Genomic DNA, 25,870 nt, shown 5'->3' with positions numbered 1-25,870 from the left:
GAGTTTGTGGTACACATGTTAGACTAGGAATGACCGATTTAAAACAGCTCTAAATCTAGTAATTAAAACAGCTCTAAGTCCCTAAGTTCGAAGTCTAAAAGTCTATAGATCTAAGTCGAGAAATCAACGGCCCAAACGGTATAGTGCTAACCACTATGCCTGACTGCGATACCGAAGGGCCTGGGTTCGAATCCCAGAGAAGGCATGGTTGTAAGTGTCCGTCCCTTCATAGGAGGCGATGGTGGCCCACCTAGTAGGTGCCTTTATAATAAAGAAACCACCACATCTTGCCTTGTATTGATTAATGGACTGTCGTACACTGTAACTGTTCACAATCTGCCATTTGGAAAAAAAAAGTTGAGAAGTCATACAGGACCAATATGCAATATTAATTACCAATATACAACACACATATTAAGATCGACTTAATCCTCAATTTCAAGCACACATGTTAGATTGTGAGATGTCTTTACATCTGTGTCTCATCATAAAGTTTCAGTATTTCTGTGCAGATCAGCAAGTTGTCCTTCACAATGATCCCAGCACCTTATGAAGATCCTTTTCAACTAAAAATCATAAAGGATTGGCTTGGTACCTCTAGGTTCACTGAGAATAGTTGACCTGTGGCATATAGAAGAAAAGTCTCTCACGATTATCATTAGCATGATTCTTCCATCCTGGACATGGGCTACTGGAATGACACCCTCAATTATCCGAAAAGGGAAGGGTATTTTCATTATACAAAATTTCCTATGATAATGTATTTAATTGGCGTCTTCCTTGCGCAAAATATCTCTTTATTCTATTCCTGTTCTAGACATCGAATATCCGATGATTTTAGTCTACATTTTAATTCCTTGTACTAGTCCTTTCTTCGAATGTGTGACAAAAAGTTAATTGCTTGAGGTTGGCAAAAATGTTGAAAAGCTTTTATATTGCAAATGGCAAAAATTTATCAAAGATCATAATTAAAAGAAAACCGAAGTCTTATAAAAAAAAAAAAAAAGGTTAACCTCAAATTTCTAAGAATTTAATCTGCTACGCTATTTAGATCTTACGTAATGGCAGTCGTACTTCATGTGATATTCGTGGCAAATTATTAGCCAAACGCAGTTTAATTCCGGCTTTTCAACATATAAACAAAAATTCAAACTTTATCTAGGATCGATCATTATTGATTCCTGGTAAACTACACTAATAAATCAAACAGTTCAATCAACATTTTCCCTTTTTATATCATTTGAAATAGTTTTCCTCTATACGTCTATTGATGGGAACGTATCACTCAAAAGATTTTTAAATAAACACGACTATCTTTTAGGCATCTGTCTGAATAATTTTCTTTCAATTAACACATTCCCCCCTTATTTACAAAAAAAAAAAAAAAAAAAAAAAAACTTCATTTTTACTTCCTTGTACGAAGTAAATGAAGTACTGTAATCGCGAAAATTTTCGGGTTTCATATTTGAACGAAAATATTCATTTTGACCGCCATCCGATGCAAGTGAACGATTTTTTTTTTTTTTTTTTTTTTTTTTTTTTGAGTGACAAGTTGCAAAAAGGTTTTAAAACAAGTTGCTAAAAGGATTTAAAATGGATTTAGAAGAGATTTTTTTTTGTGGCGTCTGTACGTACGTATGTATCTCTCATAAGTCAAAAACAAGTAGCTTCACAACGTTGATATTTTGTATATAGAGCTGCTAAACATGTAGTTATGCTTCCTTTTTGGTTGCAATCGGTCGCACCAAAACTATATAAATTAATATATACCCACTCTCTGTTACTCGGCTCCTCCGGAAGCTGTTTTCTTTTTTTTTTTTTTTTTTTTAATTCTTATATGTTCGTAAATTCTGCATTTTTTGCTTTAAAAATGATTGAATTATGTAGTTCTTATCTTCTGGCTAAGGTTTTTTTTTATGCCTTTAGTTAATCTGCATGAAATAGTTCTAAAATGATAAACAATTTAAAAGTGCGGCTAAGCCTAATTTTTCTACCATAACAGCCATATTTGTTTACATTTGAAACTTAGCAGAATAATGAATTCAGTTTCTGCACTTTCAGTGTCTTTTTGCCGAGTGCGACCAAAAGTAAACTTTTAGTTTTGTGCACGGAAAATCTGCCTTCTTCTCCGCTGGCCGAATTTTTTGTTTTTGCGTTTGCCCAAAGGGGCAATTTGCCCAGAAGGGATATTAATTTCGTTTTGGCATTCTGCATCGATTCACTTTTAAAATTGTTGAAAATAAAATTGTAGAGACATTAGGATTTTTAGGAAGTAAGAGAGATGAAAAATTAGCAACTGCCTTCGCCGGGAATCGAACCACGGACCTCTGGAATACCGGCGTGCAGAACCACTACACCCCGAATATACGCTAGGAAAGTGGGAGAAATACCTTAAATACCTCATATACTCCCCTTTTTCAAAGGGCGACTGGGGTTTTCAGGGGACCCAATCGCCAAATCCTGGGTGTGGAGAAACCTCATCCAACACCTTGTTAGTTCAGGCGCCACTATAGAGACTTCAGGTATTTTGGAAAAGCCGGAGAGATGAAAAATAGAAACGTCTTCGCCAGGAATCGAACCACCGACCTCTGGAATACCGGCCCAGCGTGCAGAACCATTACACCACGAAGGCACGCTTGGAAGGCGGGAGAAATACCTTATAAAATTATCATGTTATCTCTGGCTACGCTGCCATTGCAATCGTCTGATATTCTTCTTCCTGGTAAGCCTTGCGATAAATATTTATGCAAATAAATATTTAGAATTCGGAATGTAGCGAATATATTTTGCTTACTAGGTTAGTTTATCCTGTATTCTTTTTATCGAATTACCTGATTAATTACATTTGGTTCACATTTCAGTCGAATATGTTTATATATGAGATCTGTTGCGAATAAAAAGAATAAAAATAAGAAAAACTTGGACATCATGGTCTTTATGAGAGAATCACGTTTATTCTTTAGTGCGATATAAAATTAAGTTTTTTTTTTTATTTATTTATTTCTTTTTTTATGTGTGTGTGTGTGTGATATTGCTGTTGAATTGGATTTTATGGATTAAGTGCGAAGAAGATGATATTTAATAAGTAAAGGTAACAACACCAGTCGTTAAAAAAGACCCTTTGGGCGTAATATGACATCTGAAAAACTTTCAGACTTTTTTTTCCTTTTATATTTTTTCTATATTTGTCAATTTTTAATAAAGGTAGTTTGAGGTTTTATGTATTTTTGCCTTATCGCGAAGTGAGAACTGAAAAAATTGAATGAGAAAATATATTTCTAATGAAATTCGAGGAAATAAGTTTAAATGAAATGCAGCAAAAATTGCGTATAATTTATATTCAGTACAAGTCATGTGGTGTATACATCAGATATTTTTAATGTTTTCTTTCTTAAGGAAATATTTTAAACTTTACTTGCTTTTCTAACTATTCTGCTTTTCAAACATTTTCCTTATCTTCATTGTAGAATTTAAATATGATTGATTTTACAAGGTTTTAAGACCTTTTGTCCACTAGGTATGCTGACACTAATTTAGCAACGCATTCAGTTGCTAAAAGTAAAACCTGCACAATTTCTCCAATTGTACACTCATGGACAAAAAAAAAAAATTAGCGCACCAAGAAGGAGTCGTCAAAATGAAACGAAATTTTACATACGTAATGACTACTTTAATATAAGTAAATGATAAGAAAATCAAAGAAAATGGATAATTTATTTCAGACAAAAAGGCAAAAGAACGGAGTTAATACTCCGTTGTACCCCTCTAGCGCGAATGCACGATGCGATACGATCGGGTATTGAGTCATACAAGTTCTGTATGATGTCTTGAGACATTTCGTTCCATATTTGCTGTAACCTTGCCTCTAGTTCGTTCAAACTCGTGGGATGCCCAACTCGTCGTCCCACATGATCCTAGATATGCTCGATTGGAGACAAATCTGGCGATCGAGCAGGCCAAGGAAGGGTAGTAACAGTGCGGAGACAGTCTTGTGACACCCTTGCCGTATGAGGCCGAGCATTGTCTTGTTGAAAAATGGCTCCTGAGAGCCATTGCATGACTGGCAATACATATGGTTGCAGGATTTCATGAACATACCGCTGGGCTGTCATGGTTCCATGGAACAATACTAGGGTTGACCGTGTATTGTAAGGCAATGGCACCTCATACCATCACACCAGCTGTGGGAGCGATCTGTCGCTGTAGAGCAAAGGCAGGATTGAGGCGTTCCCCACGAGCTATCCACACACGAACACGATTGTCATCACTTCCGAGATTGAATCTGGATTCGTCGCTAGAGACGACCTGGTTCCATTCCGCTGCAGTCCAGTTTCCTCGTGCTCGACACCACTTCAAATGGAGGCGTCGGTGGGTGGGCATCAAGGGCAGCACACGTAATGGGCGCCGCGATACCAACTGTCCTTCAGCCAGGTGCCTTCGTATGGTTCGAGAAGACACAGGGACCCCTAGTGAAGGTGCTACCTGTGTCTGGATGGCGGCCGCTGAAGCAGTTTGGCTGTACGCGTGCATTTCTTACGATGTGGCGGTCTTGTCGACGACTGGTCTGTCGAGGGCGTCCTGAGCCTGATCTTCGTGTACATGACATCTCTCGGGTCCACTGGTCCCAACACCTTCTCACAACACAATCAGAGCGGCCTAATTGACGAGCTACTCGCCTAGCTGACCATCCAGCTTTCATCATCCCGACGATTCTCCCCCTCTCAAACTGCGAAAACTGCTCATATTGTCTTCGAACACAGCAAATGGCATGTCTACTTCAGCTCTTCCTTTGTAAATGATTCAGCACACTCAAACAAGCTTTGGTTACCTGCTTTATACTCCACAGAGTACGACGTTTAACGCTCTCTACCGGCTATACGTAATGCGCAATCACGCTGCATTTCTAATCATTTGAATATTTCCTCGAGATGTACCTTCATTGCAATTTTCGTTACGATCCCGCAATTATTTCTTGGTGCGCTAATCTTTTTTGTTCATGAGTGTACATAAAAATTTGGAATTCAGGTATTTGATATACTGATATGCAGGCATTCACCCAGTTTCCTAAATGAAATTTATTACATCAGTACGTAGAAATTTATTGGACCCATCGCAGCTAAAGAGTATTTTCAAAGAAAACGGCCAAAATAAAATAACCCACTGTTAATGTCGGTCATTTTATTTTAGCCACATTTTATTGCAGAATCTTTACAGTTTATGATCTTGATGAATAAAACAGAAACATAAATTAGAAAATAAAAATGAACGCAATGTTGAGTTAAATGAAACTATAAACAATACTGCTGCCTTTCCAAGGTTATCCCCCAAAGTCAACAGATAAGCTTAGGCTCTCCCCAAAGCTGACGTCACTTACAGAAGGGGGCGAAAGAAGCCGCAAAGGGAGTAGCTGTTTTGGGGCAGACAAGGAATCAGTGACGTTACACAGGAGCAAACCTGGTAGAACAGTAATTTTGGTTATCCTCTTTTCGACAAGGCCACCACTGACCAAGCTAATACTGGTAGATCGACCGAAGTCCTTCAGCGAATGGGCTAGCCTGCATAGGTGTTTTGTGGTTTCCCCATGTGTAACGTGGATACGAGACAGTTTTCTCTAGAAAGCCCTCCATGAGGTCATCCTCCCTTAGGCAGATAGGCCTCTTGTGCTACCCATAATGAAATAAGGTAAACAAAACCCCCTTTAGACACCAGAATTAAATCTCGGAACTATGACTCCCGAATGTTTTTATCATTTTCACGCTAGCATTTAATTTGTTGCATTTCAGTTCTATGCCTTTTTTTTTAAGTTATAAACTTCTTCCTATTAGACTCTCCCACCCTCAGCCCGGCTACACTAAGATTAAGTTAGCCTTTCATCAAAACTGACATTTTGTTAAATTGACTTTCTTGCAATGTCAAATATCTCGAATTCATACTGTATGGACTATTATGTGTTTTAGCGCTAGAAACAAGAAAGATCAATCGCGTCCTTCCCAGGATTAGAATCACAGATCTTCCAATAAGGTAGGTGGATGCGCTAACCACTTCCACAACGACAGAATGTGCGGAGGAAGGGGGCGGGAATTATTCATATTTGTAATTACAATTAAAACTGCAACTGGCAGAGTTACAATACACAGTCTATCAAATCCCGACGGTTATGAATTATAGTCCATCAAATTTTCGTTAGGGCGCCATAACAGAGATTAATTAAATTTTCCAGAACAATAAACATAAAAAAAATCAACTCTATCCTCACTGAAATTCAAACCGTGGATCTTCCAGAGTTGCTGTCTGAACGAGCTAATTGACCACCATCAGGACACACTTAGGGAAATGCGATAAACCTTTTCTGTAATTCTGGATCATTCACGCAATGCAGCGTTTTTTCTTTCTTCTTCCTCATCTTTCTTTAGTTTATGGTACACTAGATTCATCACACTTCTTATTCACGGCACACACATACTATTTTATACTTCCATTTATTTCCCTATAATGATAAAATTATTTTTGATTTTTCTCCCAGTACACACTCTTGAGATGGCTTAATACCTGTAATAAACCTGATGATAATTTAAGCAATTCATTCTTCAAGTGTTAAAAATAAGCTAACTTTTCACAGCAAGTGAACTAACATACTACTCAAATTAAAATCAGAGAGACGTCCAAAAGATACTTTGATATGACTACCATTTATGAGAAACAAAGTACATTCTGGTACAAGATGCACAATTTAAGAAAATATATGTATCTTGAGTACTGCGGCAAGTATTCTGAACGTTAGATTTCGTAATTTCATGAAGATATTTTCACAAGTTCTTCAGAGAACAACCATTAACGAATACACTTCATCTCTAGGTTTAAAAAATATCAAGGCATAATAAGAACCTAAGAAAAGCTTGGTATCTGTAAAAAGAGAATATATATTGCACAATGTGGCTATCGATAAAAAGCCGTTTAGAAAGAAGCTGCATATTTCTTTAAACTCGCATCAGTGTAAGAGAGCTCTGGCTTGCAACCACCATTTTTTATTATTACAAATGCACTAACCTTATGACCTCCCAGGTCTCGATTGTGGAGCAAGACCGTGAAGCCGGTCGGCTCATACCACTACCGTTGTCTGATGGCTGGCTGGATGCGTTATGCCCGGAGGCCAGTTACGATAGTCGGACTCGGAATGGAGAATGACAGGAGGGAGAAGGGAGGAAGAGAAAAAGTTCCAAGGTGCATGCAATTTCCACCCTCCCTTACTGGTTCGGTGAGTCGGCGAATACCGCTACCTGTTGCAGTCTTCGTTCACACTGGTAGACAGCTAAATATAATCCCCCTCTTCCAAAACAATGTCAAAGGATTAAGGATTAAATACAACATTAGGTACATTTGTATAGATAGCTGATAAGACGGTGCTCAATATACCGCGGTTTCGCATATTACGCAGATGTTCTTAAAACCGCTAATAATAAACAGCCTGCTAAGTAAAAGTAGTGATTTTTCAAACGCGAAAGTGTCTTATGTGAAGAAAGCGTTGTCATAACAACATAGGTCTATAACTTCGTCAATTTAAAAAACATACCTCGGCAAACCCAGAGTGCCCGATAAGCAGTCTTAATAGAATAACGGGCTTCCAATGTCCTACGGTCTTTACTTACACCAACCCTCTCAAGAATAATTACGATTTTCCGAAACATGGGCCTCTGCAGCTATGGAGCTCCCAAGCATTACTCATACAGTACTGTCTAACGTATACTTTATGTACTGTTTTCGTATGGTACTGTATAACGTACGCTTACAATAGAGGGGCAAACTGTGCATATTACCCTACATTTTATAAAATAATGCCTAAGTTTTAGATTTTAGGAGACAGTCGAAACTCTTCACTAGCTAATTTTTCCTCACTCAGAACACTAGGTCTATACCTATTTTGATCTGCCCTGAACTCGGATCTGCACGAAACTACCTACGATCATTTCGAGAAAATATAAAGACCTAACCGACAGCTGAAATTTCAGTTACCTCTCCACTTTCTATAAAACAAGCTACAGATGAAATGAGCACATTCTTATATTACAACCAATACACAAAGATTGTGATTTTGATTTAGATATACTTCACACAAAATATTGCATATACTGGGTGATTTAAAAATATCTGTCAAAAAAGGGAGGTAGAAGAAAATGAAATACAGAGATTAGGGAATAGGGGGGAAGATTGCCAATGGCACGTTGAGGTGCTTGCTATAAGGCGCCATTTAACGACACATAAAACCATTCTTCTGGCGTAAATCGTCACTCTTCGCCCGGATTTCGAGGAATATGTATCACTATAGGGACGCGAAGCTCGTAAGCATACATTTTATTTATGACGGTGTGGCTGGGGAAGCTAATCAAATGAGATTTTAAAAATAAAAAGAGTCCGAAGTATTTCCTTTGAGCAGCTACTTCATTTACATTCGCAACCCAATAGACAAAATGCATATCGGCTTTCGTGTAGCAACTCGTATCGCTCCCGTTTTTAATTTCAGTTTCATCCCCTCTTCCGCGCTAAAGAGGAAGTACAATAAATATGCAACATGTTAAATTTTAAAAATTCCATTTTCTAAGTAAAACTGATCTCTTAATTCTTTATTTTCAACTGTGCATGTACTGCCTTCAACAGATTCTAATTAGTTTTTCTATTATGGCTGTAATTTCTCTTTTCATTTCTTTTTTACCTGCTTCAATCTTGCCTTTAGTTAACGTGACGGCTCCTATCTTTTTTTTTTTTTTTTTTGCCCAGTTCCATCTTTTGTTGGCCCCCTTTCATCTCTTCTTGAACTGATTTTACGGCTTCTTTCTTCATTTCTTGACCCGCTTTCATCTCTCGTTTAAATGCTGCAAAGGCTGTCACCAGTTATCTCAGTTGCCCCTCAATGGCTCTTGTCACTGGAATTCAATCCTATTTCTGACACCAAAGATTGCAACTTGAGTATGTGTTCGTAATGGACTGAAAGCAAGCACACAGAACCAATGATAGCTTGATAAAATTTATTTTTCATAATAAATACCAATGATAACTTGGTATAATTTATTTTTCCTAAAGAAAACACTTTACAGTTCTGGAAATTTTCACAAAAGTACCTCAATATAACATAGCACAATCAGCAGTTTCAAACTACTCAGAACGTTCAACGCAACGCAATGATTAGCGAACCTAAAGTGCGAAGATCGCATGGAGATCTGTTAATACTCTGAAGTCAACTCTGAACTAAATCTGAGTGCTGACGGTCTCCCCAGTCTTATATAGTTTTCCCAAGGATGCTGAAAAATTTCCAATACCTTTCCTACCTCCAGTTCCATATAGGAGTCGGACCAAATAATTATTTATTATGAATCGGACCAAAATGTAGCCACATTTTATGACTTCTGGGGATTTCTCACCCAATTTGGCAACAAAAATTAACCGCACGGAACCATCGCCAGCTCGGCGCCTTTGGTAGGTAACCCTACCCCTGTAATCTTATTTTTTCGGCGGAGCTTCGCTTTTTTAGAGGTATTTCATGTAACATTACACAAAAGATACTACGATTTACATATAATAAGCCTAAAATTATTTACATATATACAAAATTCTTAACAATACAATAATAACAATCGTGCCAGAGGCAAAATTCAGAGACTTTTTTTTAATTACGCTAACAATAAAATGTAGTAATAAATGTAGTTATTGCAAATAAAATGTAGTACTAATTTATAAGTATGTAGATTTGGCAATTAACCACAGTAGTAGACCACACGATGTGGCATAAAGAGAGGCGAAAAATGAAAAAAAAAATTCCTATTTCCATCTTTTTTATATAAATTTACATAAGTGACAGCAGAAGTTTTAACACCAACATTCTATTAATAACCAAGTAGCCACTGAAATGTAATGAAATATTTAACATCATGTTGTTTTTTCGCTTTGTTACACTGATTGTAAAATCATTTGAAAACATGAGATGTAATTCCTGGAGATTTAGCAACTTACTCAAAAATCGGTGCTATCTCGAAAAAATCGAGTATTTTATATCAACGAACTGAATGGAAATGGCAAATTTAAAAACGCGAAAAAGAACTGATACGGCGACTAAGTTTAAATAGCCCAGCCACGGCTTTCAAATAACGGTTCCTGATTCCACGTGGAAAACGGGGAAGCGAAACGGCTACCCTCAATGTCAAAGGGTCGTCGAAAAAGCAGCTTAGGAAGGGAGGGTGAAAATAGAGAGGCTGCTATTAACGACAATTCAACGAGTGGAGCAATAGGTTTCTGTCTCCCTGCCTGTTTCCCCCTCTCCGTGGCTGAGCCAAAAGGATAATAAGGATGTTTAAAAAAATTCAAAATAATAAACCGGTTTCTCCAGTGGCCCAGACACCAATTTCCAAACAAAAAGCTTGCCATGCTGCTATGCATAAATAATATGAGAAAGTAAAATATGATTTCGTTTTTAACTATTAAAAACGTGCTAACTTTATGACCAGAAAAAGTATTATACCTGTAATTGAAAAGCTCAAAGTAAACATATATTAGTACACTAACATAATAATAAATACAGAAATAAAATTGAGAATTTAAAATGCAATTTTTTTTTCCTCTTCTTGCTTGACACGTTATATTTTCAGTTACAAAATCATTGCTCATATGGTATTTCTCTAAAATAATACAGCACTCATTTTCATAATTCTCTTGTTCTAAAGATTTTTTAAAATTTAATTTATGAAAGGTCGGCTCATTTTAAATCGAAGATATGGCTAAAACCAAGTGTGTAGTACCAACCAAATATGACTCATAGTATAAAAGCAGAGCATATTAATTTTTTTTTTAATGGGAAATAAGTTTCAATTTAAATTCAAGGTCTATGTCTTGAAGCTGAAAATTAGCTCCAGTGCTTAGCATAAATACAATGTTACTCTGATAAAAATTACCACAGATACTAACATTCATTTTATGCAATTACATATTATAGAAGACTTTAAATGTCTCATCCTTGATCATATCGTAATTCAGAATAATTAACACTATGCCCACATTTTTACCCAATAACAGAATTGCATCTTCCGCAGGAGATAACTGCCAAATGAATTAAATAATACCAGTTTTGTTACTACATCTGTTAACTAACAACTGCGGCAAAACTCGAAACCGTTTCAATGTTTGACATGTTTAAGTACAATTAATAGAATTCATGATTTAACAGAAATGACAATAGCTAACAGCAATTTTAGCTAACACGCAACTATAAACTAACAAAACTGAAGGCAAAACAAATGTTCATTCAAAATCTCAATAACAAATGAAGAATTAGGTGCTGCACCCACACTGTTCAGAACTATCATGCGGATCAGTATGATGGTTAGTAAAGCCACCTGCCATATTCCTGGGCTTGAGCTGAAATTCATAAAGGGCTACTTGACAGATCATGAGTTGAAATCTACGGAAGGCAAGGATATTTGTACAAGAGTGGTAAAAATCACACTGACACAGAAGTGTTTTTCAGAATTTCATAAAACTGTACTATAAAAGCAAAGAGATCATTAGAAATTGGAACAGACATTGTTTAGTGATCAGTTAAATGGTGCTAACAATAAAACAACATATGTTCACTGTACAATTTTATCTGTAGCCAATTTGTAAACACGCACTGAACTGTTTGAGCAAGAGTTTAAGAATAGAAATGCCTTGACAAAGCAAAACCTCCAGCAAAATATTCAGTAGGAAACTTCGTGACAAAATGACAAAAAAAGGGGACTCTGCAGAGAAGATCATTTCTGCTGGGTAAATTTAGCTGGAATTATACACATCTGCCATTCAATCAATTATCTGCCAAATTTGTTTACAGCAGCCTTTTCAAGAAACTTTTCCAAAATATGGCTTTCAAATACATGCTGTAGATAAACTGATAAAAAATAGCATATGTTCATAAAAGTCCTCAAAATATGAATGCTACAATTAAAATGAACAGTTATTTATTTGATGGTAACTATGTTGTTTTCTTTCTTTATTTTTGGTTGAAGTTTTGACAGCATTTTGCTGTCAGGAAATATGGTTAATACTAAAGAAACTATACATATTTAATACATATTTTTAGCCTAGCACATGGTTATGAACAGTACTTAATGTTTAACAATAGGAAATTCTTCTACACATAAGAAGCATCTATATGAAAACTGGATTATATTTCTGGTGGCAAAGAGCATGAATTTCTCTGTTAGATGGTTTTGTATGTCCAGAGAAATCTTAAACTGGTTGTTAAGAATGTGTCACTAAGTGAAACAGAAGCAGCATAACAAGTAATGTCATGTTAAATATTTCTCTAAACAGGCTCGCTATGCAGCAACTAACTTTTTCTGACAGAAGGTGTTAGTAGAATCAATATTTACAGTCAAATGAAGAATATGTAAAGGATTGCAGGTATGTTATGTAGTACAGTTTTTCAATAGTGCAGTGATTTAAACCATGGATGTGTGAGCATAGCCAACATACCATGACCAGGCCAAACACAGTCATCACTGAAGAATCAAATACTGAGATGGACTCCCTTGTGAAGAAGAATGATTGAATAATCAACAGGGAAACTAGAGAGGTGCTTACTCAACAAGGGGGTGTTAACACTAATTTGCATGAAAGTTTGCAATATAGCGATGTTGCGCGAAATGGATTCCTAAACATCTCATTGAGGCTAAAAGTTTCTGTGAATGGGTGTTTGCTTCCAGTATCTGCCTCATTATCACAGACAGCAAAACAACTTTCTTTATCATACAATGTGCTTGTAATAAAAAAACCTGGTGTCAATTCTTCTTCAATCCAGCAAGAAAGCAAACGAGGATGGATTGAGAACAGACTGGCTCTCTTTGCTCCCTTAAAAATCATTTTTTAATTCAAGTTGGTCAGGTTGTGCTCATTCCTTTTTTTTTTTTTTTTTTTTTTTTTTGGACACACAGCAATTCAACAACTAATTCGTAAACAGAAGCTACAGTTGATGCAAACAGATATTATGATACCTCACACAAAGTGAAAACAATTTTCAAGAATCTTAGATGTGGCATTTTGTTAAAAAGGAGTTATTCTATTGTAAGATAATGCTTGTTCTTACGTGGCAACAGTCTGCAAAATCTGCAATACTTCCAATCGGAAGTTCTCTCTCCCTTCCTTACAGCCTCGACATGTTGCCAATGGATTTTCATGTATTTGTCCCCCCACCATCACCCCCCAAAATTGAAGAAATGCTGGTTTACAACTTGCAGACGACAAACAGGTCTGAGAAAAAGTTGAAGACTGAAAAATGGTTCCACATGTAATAAAAGACTTTTCCATGCTGATGATATTTACCACTATGTGGACCAATGGTACACTTCTTTTGACTGATAACATGATTATGTGTTGATAATTTATTGTTCATGGACAGGATAATCTTTGCTTACACATATGTTCATCTTGGAAACTCTTGCATAATTGCTTGAAAAATAATGTCAGTATATTTATGTAGATATATCACTTACGTAATAAATAGTTCTAATTAATCACTGCAGAAATTTATTGCAGTTCCAGTTTTACTTCAGCACACCTTATACATGAAAATAGCACATAAAACCTCATGTCTATAACGAAACAAAATTACACAGCTACACTACGGGTGGATTCTTTTTTTTTTTTTTCTCGGGGGAGGGGGCTCCTTTATTGTTAATTAAAGAATCAGATTTATCACATAGTTTCAAGCCCAGAAGTCATTTCTCATTTTTAAAAAATGCCTTTTATGTTTGCCTTCATATGCAAAGTGAAAAAACAATGTGCTATTTCATAGTTCTTATTAATAAGTAAAATGACATGTAGCATTAATACATTTAAGCAGCGTCACTGCTATAAACACATAAACAATTATGTACTAAAAAACAAACATATATTTAGTTTAAGAATGATATTTACCAGAATGATACTAATTATCAATAATAACCATTTATATCCTTGTTTACAATTTTATTAATACATAATAATTTAAAATTAAAGACATGGTAGCAGAATACTAAATGTGAGATAAATATTATATGAAGAATTTTCAAAGCAATGATGTTAAAAAAAAATCCAACATTAACTTTGTACATACATTTAAACATGTGTAATTTTGTTTTGTTATAGATAGATTTAGCCATTGGCAGACTGAATCTATCTAACAGCTAAAGTTATGTTGTTGTTGCTAATGCTCGCTTGTCTGACATACAGTCAGCCCAAACCTACGAAATTCTTTGTGGCTGGGGCTGACCATGAGGAATAAGGCATTATTTTTTTTACCAGTAATTTTTCATTTTTTTGAACTAAATACCCAACATAAACTTTCAATGTAGATCATCAGAATAAAAATAGTTTTATTGTCACCTCTTCATTTCCACGGGTAATACAAGTTGCACCTCGTGGTAAATAATATTAAATATTATTACTGATAAGATGATTAAATAACCAATGCGTTCAGTCATGCTTGATGAAAGATAAACAAGTATCTGGTCAAGTGAAAAATATAATACTAAATAAAGTTAAAAAATAAATAAATATATTACACCCAAAGGGGCATTTTTTTAATGTTTTGTGTGTTACCTTTATTTAAATATAATGTTCTTCACATTTAAACCAAAAAATTCAATTCAACAGTAATACCACAAGAAAAGAAACCTTGCACATAAAATATCTGTGAAGATTCACACGATGTTACAAATCATTCAGTTTGTTAATCAAGAATTTGTTGAAGATTTACGAATTATGAAATAGATAATAAAACAAATTCCAAATTTTGGGCTTCCATATGCCCACATTTAAGTGAAGCCATAGATTTTGTCTGTTCTGTATAGAAGTTTTATATTATGCCATTATTCAAAATTTGATGTCTCTAGGTATTGCTGTTTTTTCAAAATACGAGGAACACGCACCCATTCATGCAGATTCTTCATTATTTAGTTTTTTAAATATAATGTAGGGCTCCAATATTTGGTGCCAACAATTTGAAAAGTGATTCAGAATTTTATAGTGAACCAACACAAAATGGCAAAATGAAATAAATGCCCTTCTGAGCTACTGCTCTTTTAAGCTAAAAATAACTTTAGATGAAATCTTAGGACATATTATAGTTATTATTTACTCACAAAAAGTGACAGTAAGAATAAAAAGATGATGAGAATATTTACACTACTCTCTGCAAGAAAGCAGGCCTTAATTAGTGTCCAGGTTCATGAAACCAATGTGTACGTTTTCATATTTTACAAGATCAATTAATTCTTATAAAAATTATATAAAAGTATGTTATTACCTTCATTATAATGATATAAAAAATTATCTTTGAAAAATGCAGTCCCTAGGGCTCCAGATTATCTTAATCAGATCCTAATAATGAAAATCTAAATTCTGTTAACTAAAGTAACCATGAATAAGGAACACTCATTTTGAGCCTTTAAAGCTTGATCAAAATAAGCCCCTCTTGTTAATTTTTTTTCAGGGGTGAAGGCACTATGCATACTACAAATAACACATTAGCTTACAAGTAGGCTCGTTTTCCCAGCACAAGTCCCAAATCCTCTTTACAATGAAATAATGGACAACACCGAGAGAAAGAGAGCATAATATAAAACTTCTATACAGAACAGACAAAAATCTAGAAGATCTGCACGATAAAGTTTAATTAAATCTCAAACCTGTGGCATTTATTAATTTACACGGTATTGTTTGATTCTAGCAACACCCACAGATGCTATCTGCTTGAATTCCATCTTGCTTTGGATCGAGGATCCCTTAGGAGGATAGATCTGAGAATTCTGTACTACCTCAGTATCAATCTCTCAAGGACTCTTGATTCAACAGATTTTTAAGTGCCTCCCCTAACATGTTTATAAAGATTTCAATATATGTAAATATTAGTATTTAATACACTACTAATAGAAATGCTTGAGACATAAAACTACTCTCTCATAGGCTTGATTCCTGTTGAAGCAAAGTGTACAGCTGAAGTAAGAGTGAATACAAACTATCATTTTAGAATGATCTCCCGTCCTCAACAATAGCAGGTTTTAGCCATTTAGTGGTGGTCTCTTTATTATAAAGGCACCTAACAGATGCACTACCCTTACCTCCTACGAAGGGACAGCCAAATCACATGCATGCCTTCTCCAGGATTCAAACCCGGGCCCTTCAGTACAGCAGTTAAGAGACACTAACAACTTTCCCATCTGAGCAGCATATATAAATGATCCTGACCTAACTGGCCAAGAGCTTAACTTAATCCAGAAGTTTCCCCAAAATGCCATGAGAAAAGCGTATTTTCTTAATTATAATTAAAAAATACCCTGCCACTTCATACCTTTATTTTTCCTTTGGATATACAGCTATGTGGGCATATTTCAAGATGCATTCACATGTACTTATATGGCTCAGCTGACTGGAGCATACAATAAATAAAATACAGTACAAAGTCCATAATCTGCACTTGTCAGGAGTTCGGCGATTCCGGATTATAGATCATCAATCTGGTAAGATGGCATGCAGAAATTATACAATTAAAAATATGAAACTGTAATTTATGAAATAAAGAGCAATTATGATCTAAAGGGTATCAAAATTTACAACAAAAAAAAAAAAAAGCTTAGTATTTATCTGTTTACTTTAGTAAACATTTCTCTCAATGTAAGCTGTTTGTTCAAGTTGTTTTGTTTTTTGTGCTAATACTTTCTCTTTAATTCTATAAACAGACATAATTTCTTGTTCAGTTACAAAGTACTACTGTTTAAGTCCTGCAATTGCTGTGTCGAGAATACCGACTAACTTGTCAATCGAAATTTTTTCGTTTTCAATAACGTTCTCTGTTACCTTCTTCACTATTGGAAGTGCTCATGGGTAAACGCTTTACTGGCTTTATGCGCATGCACAGCGAACGTGCGCATCAAACGCGCATGCGTAAGTTTGTGGCTTTGAGGTCCGGATTATAGATCAGTCCGGATAACGGACGTCTGGACTTTGTACTGTATAACACCTCTAAGACAAAATGTTATGCACTTTTCTACAAAAAACTTTCTGCTGAAAAATGGTCTTACGAGATATACCGCAAATTTACTTAACCCCACAGTTGCATATATAACATGTATTATGTATATTTAAAATTTACTTTTTTTTTAATTATATACATAAAAATGCAAAAACACTCAGTAAAACAAACATACAAAGCACATTCATTACTTTCGCAGATCAATATGAATAACTTTTTTATAGTCTAGAATGGAAGTTTCATACTCAGGTGTTTTACAGAAAAGTCCCTTGTTCTGCAGTGGCACATGTTTCTTTAAAGGCTACAGCCCTCCTGTATGAGCACATTTCACTTTAATCAATAAACAGAACTTCAATGGAAGATCAATAACCATATAAGAAAATATGAACAACTAAAATTTAGACTACATAGGAAAATAAAACAGGCAAATTGACAAAAATTCAGGCAGATTTTTTTGCTCCTGATGAAGGGGGACCCATTTTGCCCTTGAAATCGATTGGGATTTTACAAAATCTATACCGAATACAAGCTTGTTAATTTGCCTGTTTTATTTTCCATGGCAACATGTTTCTCTTACATCTTAAATAAGAAAATGTTTTAAGATGGATACTGACTGAAACAGTCATATTAAAATACCATAAAAACAAAGGTTTCAAAACAGTTTTGGCAGACATTAAATTTTTTGTAAAAAAAGGGACAATACAATAAACTGGCTGATTATTCATTTAAAGCAAAGCATACACATTAAACTGCTTTCAGGGAGGACTTCTTTTTGTTGGATTGATATTTCAGTAGAAAAGAGCTTTCGGTTAGAGTAGAGAGAAGGGTACCCCTTGTATTATTGCGAAGTTGTTGTTTCATTTATATATTTTTACCGAGTTTTCCAAATTCACCTCATTTGATAGGATGTCGTTCATTCATATTTTACATTTTGATACTCATTTCAATGCAGTGAAGTTTAATTATATATGTCTAACTAATTAATTAATCCTCATTATTAAGGATTATTTTAAAAGCATATACAGATCTCAAAGCTTACAATTTCCAGTCAACAATTCTTAATAATACATCTCCCAAACTGCTAATGTACACTGACAAGAGATAATTCATGATTTATGGATAGACAGACTACTTGAAATTGTAATAAATGATGCTTACTGGATCATTTTAGATATAACTAAAAGACATTTTCACCTTCATGGTATAAAACAAGTACAATAATGAATAATAACATGACAAAAATACCATGCTTGAAGTCACATAAAAAATATTAATTTCATTATAATTATTATTACAAAGAAAGGTTATATTTAATTATTATTACATATATGCATACTTAATAAATCAATTCATGCAAATTGTTAAATGAATTAATTCTACTAACTGCTCACACTTAATTACTGAAGTTAATTTAATTAAGAGAGATCAACATGAAACAATTAGTAAATGAACTCTGATCACAGTGATTTCAATAAATTGAATTTCTACGGAAAAAAAAAAATAATAATAAGTCAATAATGAAAGATCTATAACTGTTGTTTATAATAATTATTGTTTCATATATACATATTTAATTTAAGCACTGAGTTAATTTCATTCAGACGATTTCTACGAAATAATTATTCAAATGAGCTTTGATAAATATGATATCAATAAACTAACCTGTAATTTCTATGGGATCATCCTGGGCCTGGGGAGCCACCGTGCTGACGGTGGAATCGCTACTCATGTCGGCTGTAACGTTCGGCCCATCCACCAACATATCTCCCTCCACGCCTTGCCGTATCGGCGGCGTCCCAACCACACACACGATCACTTTTTTCGCCAATCCGACGTTAATTTAGGCAAAATGTAAACATCAAGAAACCATCCGAAGTCGGAAAAACAATGCTTGATCCCGCCAACCTTGTCTCTCAGAGCTTTTCGAGTCCAGGTCGAGCCGTTAGATCAAGGGCAAGGCTTAATGTTACACTCTTCCTTCGCTCGCACAGCAACTTCACTTTCGAACGCAGTGAGCAGGCGCGGAAAGTGGGTTAAAGCAAGTCGCTTACATCAACGAAATTAGGTCACTAGTGTTAAAGTGGCTGCTGTGGATGCATACCGAAAAATCGAAAGTGAAGTAACGATGAGCATTATGTAACATCTACCAACACACAGCAAATGCTAAGAATGTCTTTTCCCGATCTCAAAGACAAAAGAAACGAAGAGCTATAGAGGAGGAAATGGCATTCGTTGATGTAACCAACACAATAAACACGAGTCACGTGGTAACGCTATCGATGCTGTCCGCGTTCCATCACTTGCCTAATGAAGAAGCGCCGCGCACGGTACTTTTTTTTTTTTCCGCGCAAAGATTCTGTAGTAAAGTTCTATTCTGAACACGGAAAAACAAAATGGAAAAATAAAAGAACAATTGGGGATTTTCCAGATACCTTTCAGATAGCTCAAACGCGAAATTTGATCACTAATATAAAATTTAAATACATGAAACAAATGCAAGAAAACGTGGATAAGTATGGAAATGTAAAATATATACACATATATATAAATAAATCATAACCCAGCTGACCATTTGCAAAAAAATTATTTCCCTGCTAAAACGTATCTGAAGTAAAATTTTATTTCTTTTTCTTTTTTTAACAGCTTCTAAATTTAGTTCCTGGTTGCTTTTCCATACCCCTGGGATGAGTCAAATTATTTTCATTTCTTTATCGACTAATTAAACAGCAAAAACTGCCATTTTCTAACCAAAATAATTTTTCTTTATCATGGCAGTTCTCATGTACAGTTATTATAATTATTAGGACTTAATTTCTGACATAAAATACAATCCTAAAACAGAGAAGCCCTAAAGTTCTGACTCAGAACTGAAGTAATCAAGTGAAAAGAAAAATATTTATTGAGATATAAAAAATAAAAAATAAACATTTTTAAGATTCTGTTTTTAATATGTGACTGAATACACATTTTAAGTCCAATATTTTATGAAAACTACTCTGTTTAGTGCCTATAATAAATAAATTTTATATCTAGAGTTTTAATATACATCATAATATAAACTATAAAAACTGTGGAAACTAATCTTACATGCACTGATTTGCATAGTATTTACACTGAGTATTATTTTATGCAAATGCCAAACTATCATAGACACGTCAGCAACAACATAAATTTTATCAGTTTGGAAACAATCATATATTTAACAATATTTTTAAACCATAATTTATTACAAACTGTATTATGCATATAGTTTAGCATAAATTTTCCACGTATATTTTAATAGTTTAGGCTAAGATAACTGAATATGGTAAAGCTTAGAAGTGTATCTCCCTAATGGAAGGGATGTCATCATGGAGGAATTTCTAAAGGAAATATTACACATAGGGAGAATCACGAAAAACAATTAAGCAGCCAGCCCTTTGTTTGGGATGTGTATCTGAATATTTACCATAATTATAATTATCATACATGCATATTTGGGTATATGTGTTTAAAAATCACTTTTTTTTTTTAACAGCAGAAAAATATTCAGCATTCTCATTTGATATTCAGTGATTAACATTTATTGCCAAACATGGTATAGCTTTTATTATTACTGCTGTATCCACAACCAGGCCTTGTTGCAAGCACAGGCAACTAGATAACTGCTTAATTTTTAAAAAATTTTTTTTTATTTTATTTTTTTTATTATCTTTTAAGTGTATCAACTAAGGTTCTTTTTTACAAGTGCTATAGGAATATTATCTTTTGTATTCACCATTTACTTAATTTACCCATGGTTACAATTCTACCGATAACATAACATGTTAAAAATGTTACAACCACTTATTAATTATTACAATTTAATTCAGCTTATTGTCTTAGTTACCTATTTTGTACTCTATTACAATGCAGATAATATTAATGTACAAATCTATAGATGAAATTTCATTTTGTTAACCAATATTATAAGTAAACTGAAGATATTATACCAGAAATAAAAAATAAAGATTACTCATCTGGAGAAGTTTTTTAAAGTTAAATTAGCTTTTTAAATGAGTGCTCAGAATTTTAATAAATGCACTGTTTTTATTTAGAAAGCATCCATATTTACTAAAATACTGTGCATTATTTGCTTATCTGCTAGACCATTGTTATGACTGATAGCAGACTTGTCTTAGGAAAATAATTATCAGATACCAGAATTAGAAAACAAAGGAGCTATAATTAGTCCACTATAGCTTCTTAAACTGCTTAGTAAATATAGCAAAACTATAATACTTAAAATAAATACCAATTAGTATCTAACCATAATTAATATATGTTTTGAATATCTTTAACATGACTCATTCACATTGCTTTAGCTCAACATGCTTTAGCTTTAACATGACTCATTCACATTGCTTTAGTTTTGTTTCTTAGTATCATACATAAATAGAATCTTCTGTCAGCTTCATGGCCTGTTACTTGAAGTTTTGCAAACCTTCTGGTAAATTATTCACAAAGAGGATATTTATGATTGTCAAAATTGCTCAATAGTTTTTAAAAGAATTTTTTTTTTTTCTATATACTGCTATTTGATGTTATAAAACTATTAAAAAAAAAAAAAAAAAAAAAAAATTGCGTTTTTGTATAATAATACTTTTAACTATTTTAATACATATTATTATTCATCTCTTTTTGATGGATTTATGAAGCCCATTAAATTGTCTCATTGGTTGACAAACAATATTAATCTACATTTATGGATTATAAAATTTCCAATATACCTGTACTCTAAATAATTGGTAAATTACATTTACAAATAAGAGTATTAACAATAATGAGCTATTTTAATTAACATTAATGTTTACATTATTGAAAGTTCTTTAAAGGCTTCTTATTAAGTTCTTTGAATTCAAATGGAGCCTTTGACATCAGAAAATACTGCTCTTGTTAAGGAAGCATATTGAGTAACAAGATGTTAAAATTCAAGGAAGCAACATCACTGAGACACTCTAGAAGAATTATTTTGTGCAATCTACTCGCACCTTCATATGAATAAGATGCCTGAAAAATTATGATTGTCAGTAATTCAAAAACAGCAGCATATCAATTGCTATAAGAATCATGCAGTTAGGATAAGCTATGAGATGAAATTATTGTCCTAATGGAGAAAACTGATAAAAGCACCAGCAATAAAAACAAAAATGTAGCGATGCATGTAAAAGATTAAAGTCATAAATTTTTGGGATTCACAAAGGATCCTCAAGACAGACATGTTCCTGAATGGAAGACTAATTATGTAAGTCTTCTGCATAAACTCTGAAATAAAATTAAAGAGAAAGAGCATGGAATATTGAGGTAAGGAAAAATGCTCTAATTTATGCAAGGGTTATTAACCCCTCCCCCCCCCCCAAAAAAAAAAGAAGAAGAAGAAAGAAATTGGCCATCCCTCTAACAGTCCAGGTCTAGCTCTGAGTAACTATTATCTGAAGTCAGAGAGATCTGAGATTTGTGGAAGAAAATTTAATGATGATCAAGGGAAGAAGATAAGAATTACAGAACATTTAACAAATCTTCAATGGAACAGACTTCAATTTATTAAAACTTCAGTTTAGTTTTTAATGGAACAGAACTGCTAATTAAAAATATAAAATATGTCAAATTACAAGGGGGATTATACTAAAAATAAACAACACAGTTTATTTTCTGTTTCTTTTAGAAGTATATCAGGCTGAAAATTTTTTGATCTGTTTTCATACATATGTATATAGGATGCAAAAAGCGAAAATAATAAAATGAAACTAATATTTTGGATAAGTGTTTACTGTCAGGACTAATTAAATGAACATCAATGCATTAAATACAATACCAGTAAAATTACACAAAGGAAAGTATGTTTACATACGTTCAACATGCATGCTATCAGTCATTAGGGATGACAGATTAATGTTTTTTTCTTATCATACAGGAATTTCAGATATATTGATTCAACCATACAATAGAAAACACATAAGAAAATAATTAAACCTTTTGAGAGTTCCTTTGCCTTACTGCTAAGAAAGCCTTCTTCAGCAGAATCTTTAGTAAGGAGAGAAGTAATTATCGACCTTTAAAATTGTTAATTATAATTAACAATTTTATAGGTGCCAGAATAGAATCCAAGAAAATTTCACACATATACCAGATTGTCATTTGGTAGCATCCATTTTCTATTTCCACAATCAATGGCAAATGCTAACAGAATTTATCACTGTTGTTGCCAATCACATACTTCAACAAACTAATATTTGATATATTGAATCCCACTACTAAGGCTTGGAAATGAAGTTAAAAAGTTAATGGATACTCATGGCTGAAAAAAAAAAAAAAAACACTGATCTCTAATACCATAAAATAAGTTTCCACTGTTTGACAAAGTTCCTGTTCACCTTGGTTCCTGGCGTTTGATTAGGTGAATGTGAGATCCCTCTCAAACTTACTAAAAGTAATGAATTTTTGCAACTATTCATTACATGCAATGAAAGAATGGTTACACCATTTCATTTCAGGATTCAAGAGAAGCATATTGGAGTAGTAACACAAACTTTCTACCCCTCAAAGAAAAGCAGAATGCAGTCATCATGTTATAAGAACACAGGATTTATTATTTGCATCATGAAAGGTGTTATATATTTGGACTTTGTGGCCAGAAAAATCAGAATTAATGCCTAGTACTACAACAAGTAAGTACCGTACGAAATGGCATCCAGAAGAAAAGACCTGGAACGCTTCCTGAATCAATCGCAAATTATTGACAGCAACACAGTATATACAGGTTTCATTTGGAAAGCCATTTGTAATTACAATATAAGTAAAGTTCTTAAAACAGATTATACCTTATTTAATTTCTCATTCCAGTATATTTTTTATATAATTATTTATCTTTTTTTACTGTTTAAAGTTTTAACGTTTTGTGATGTGTCACTCATTCTCAGACTCGTGAGAAATGATTCTTGCTCCATTTTGCTACAAGATGGCCCAATACATTGCCTCATCATTTTGTCACCTACTCATTTTGCATAATGGCTTCGACTTTGGAGAGTGGTGATGTCTACGCATGCAACTGTTCTTAATCAGTAGCCGTTTTAAACCTGCATTTCTATTTTTTTGTGGAAATAGATTCTTTTGGCTGTATAATAATAGTTTTATTAGGACTCTACTAATACTGCAATGACAGCATCAACTTCTAAGCAAAAATGCCAACAATATTCAGTGAAATATTTAAAATTTTATACTTTCACCAATGAACGAAAGAAAACTGCGGTGCCTTCTTTGTGAGAAAACTTTTAGCAATGATGCCATGAAACCGGCCAAAGTAAAAGATCACTTCCAGATTCCAATAAAAAGAATAAAAATTTGGATTATCTTAAAAAACTTAATGAAGCACATGCACATGCATAATTATACCTGCTAAACTGTCATTGAAATTGTAATAAACATATTCTGTCACTGTTTTAAGAAGCCTACCACTGAATGCAAATTCAGTAAAAAGGTGCATCAACGAAATGAACAAAGATGCGGAAAATATTGTGCTTTCGGAACTGAAAAATTGCAAGTTTCCTATACAACTTGATGAAGCCACTTTTGGAAGTTCTCTTCTTGTGGTTTATGCAAACTATTTTAGTAAAATAAAATGCCATATTATTGATGAATTTTTATTTGCTAAATATGTCGAAACTGACACAAAAGGAAGAGCAATATATCAGTGCTTGGAAGGGTACTTGAACAAGCATGAAATTTCAATAAATAATATAACTGCAATAGCAACAGATGGGGCACCTGCTATATGGTAGGCCGCTACTGAGATTTTGCGACTTTATTTCAGGAAAAAGATACCTGGTATACTTACCATTCATTGTGTCTTATATAAAACTCATCTAGCAGCAAAGTATCTTGGTAATGATCTGCAAAATACATTACAGTTGTGTATTAAAGCAATTAATCAAATGAGAGCACAACCTCTTAAATCACGACTGTTTGCTAACTTTGCGATGAAAATGATGAACTATCAAATAAAATACATTAGAATTCCAGAAATCCATAAAGCTTGGGACCAGAGGTTGAGCGGATTTTAGGATTTTGCAGATTTCAGGACAGAAAAGATAAAGCATAATATTTGGACTAAAAGTGTAAAATGAATAATGCGTATTAGATACATTTAATTAAATTATTATATACATTATTGCAATAATTTATTATATGCATTAAATTATTACATATATAAATTGATTATATTATTCATTGTATTATATGTACACAGCATCAAGGTTTGCTGATTTCGCCTCATGCAAAGATTTCCGGTTTCGGATTCTGGTGTTAGAATCACTGTTGCTGTAAAATTTCAACAGCTTTTTTTTATTTTTCGGTATATCATACACAATCATGTAGCAATTCCATACCATTCTGCTATAAATCGAGGAGTAGCACCTGCTTCCATCTCTTGCAGAATTTGCACTTTTCGCATTACCATCAATGCAACGTGTTTACGTTTTTCAATGTTGCAAGCAGTAAAATCACGAGTGCGTTTTTTTATCTGTCATTGTATTAAAAAGGGCTGAAATTTAAAATATTTTTAATTTATCCACAAAATATCTGGATAAAAAAAAGGCAGCACTAAACTATCTCATGAAATGAAATAACGAAGCTCAGAAAATACAACAACGTGAATCAGTTGAGTGAATCGTCTGCTTTTTTACCTCAATGCAGATTAGAGGGAAAAAAAAACTTATTCATTTTAATGTTTTTATATCAATAATCTGTTTGACTCATTATTATTCAGTAATTATGACATCATTATTCGGTAAGTATTTTATTCTTTGATATTTCATACTCGATGTT

General features: G+C 33.8%; 1 protein-coding gene and 1 long non-coding RNA gene across 3 annotated transcripts in view; one reads left to right on the top strand and one right to left on the bottom strand.

Annotated features, from left to right (window-relative positions):
- The window catches only part of ftz-f1 (ftz transcription factor 1), a 287,571-nt gene extending 268,255 nt beyond the window's left edge, over positions 1 to 19,316 (bottom strand). The window contains exon 1 of one of the 2 annotated variants that reach the window (XM_035349952.2): positions 18,692 to 19,316. In XM_035349952.2, coding sequence (XP_035205843.1) covers positions 18,692 to 18,791 — 100 coding nt within the window. In that variant the 5' untranslated portion in view covers positions 18,792 to 19,316. The remainder of the gene's footprint in view (positions 1 to 18,691) is intronic. The other variant, XM_035349961.2, reaches the window with a different exon arrangement.
- Positions 1 to 25,870, top strand: part of LOC146997091 (uncharacterized) — a 193,391-nt gene that overhangs the window by 144,118 nt on the left and 23,403 nt on the right. The gene's annotated exons all lie outside the window — the stretch shown is intronic.

The sequence above is a fragment of the Stegodyphus dumicola genome, chromosome 5 (genome assembly GCF_044657685.1).
Source record: "Stegodyphus dumicola isolate Sdum_Otavi_A_Nest chromosome 5, ASM4465768v1".
NCBI classification, from domain to species: domain Eukaryota; kingdom Metazoa; phylum Arthropoda; class Arachnida; order Araneae; family Eresidae; genus Stegodyphus; species Stegodyphus dumicola.
Note: the sequence above shows the minus strand (reverse complement) of the source record. Positions and strands in the feature narration are given on the sequence as shown.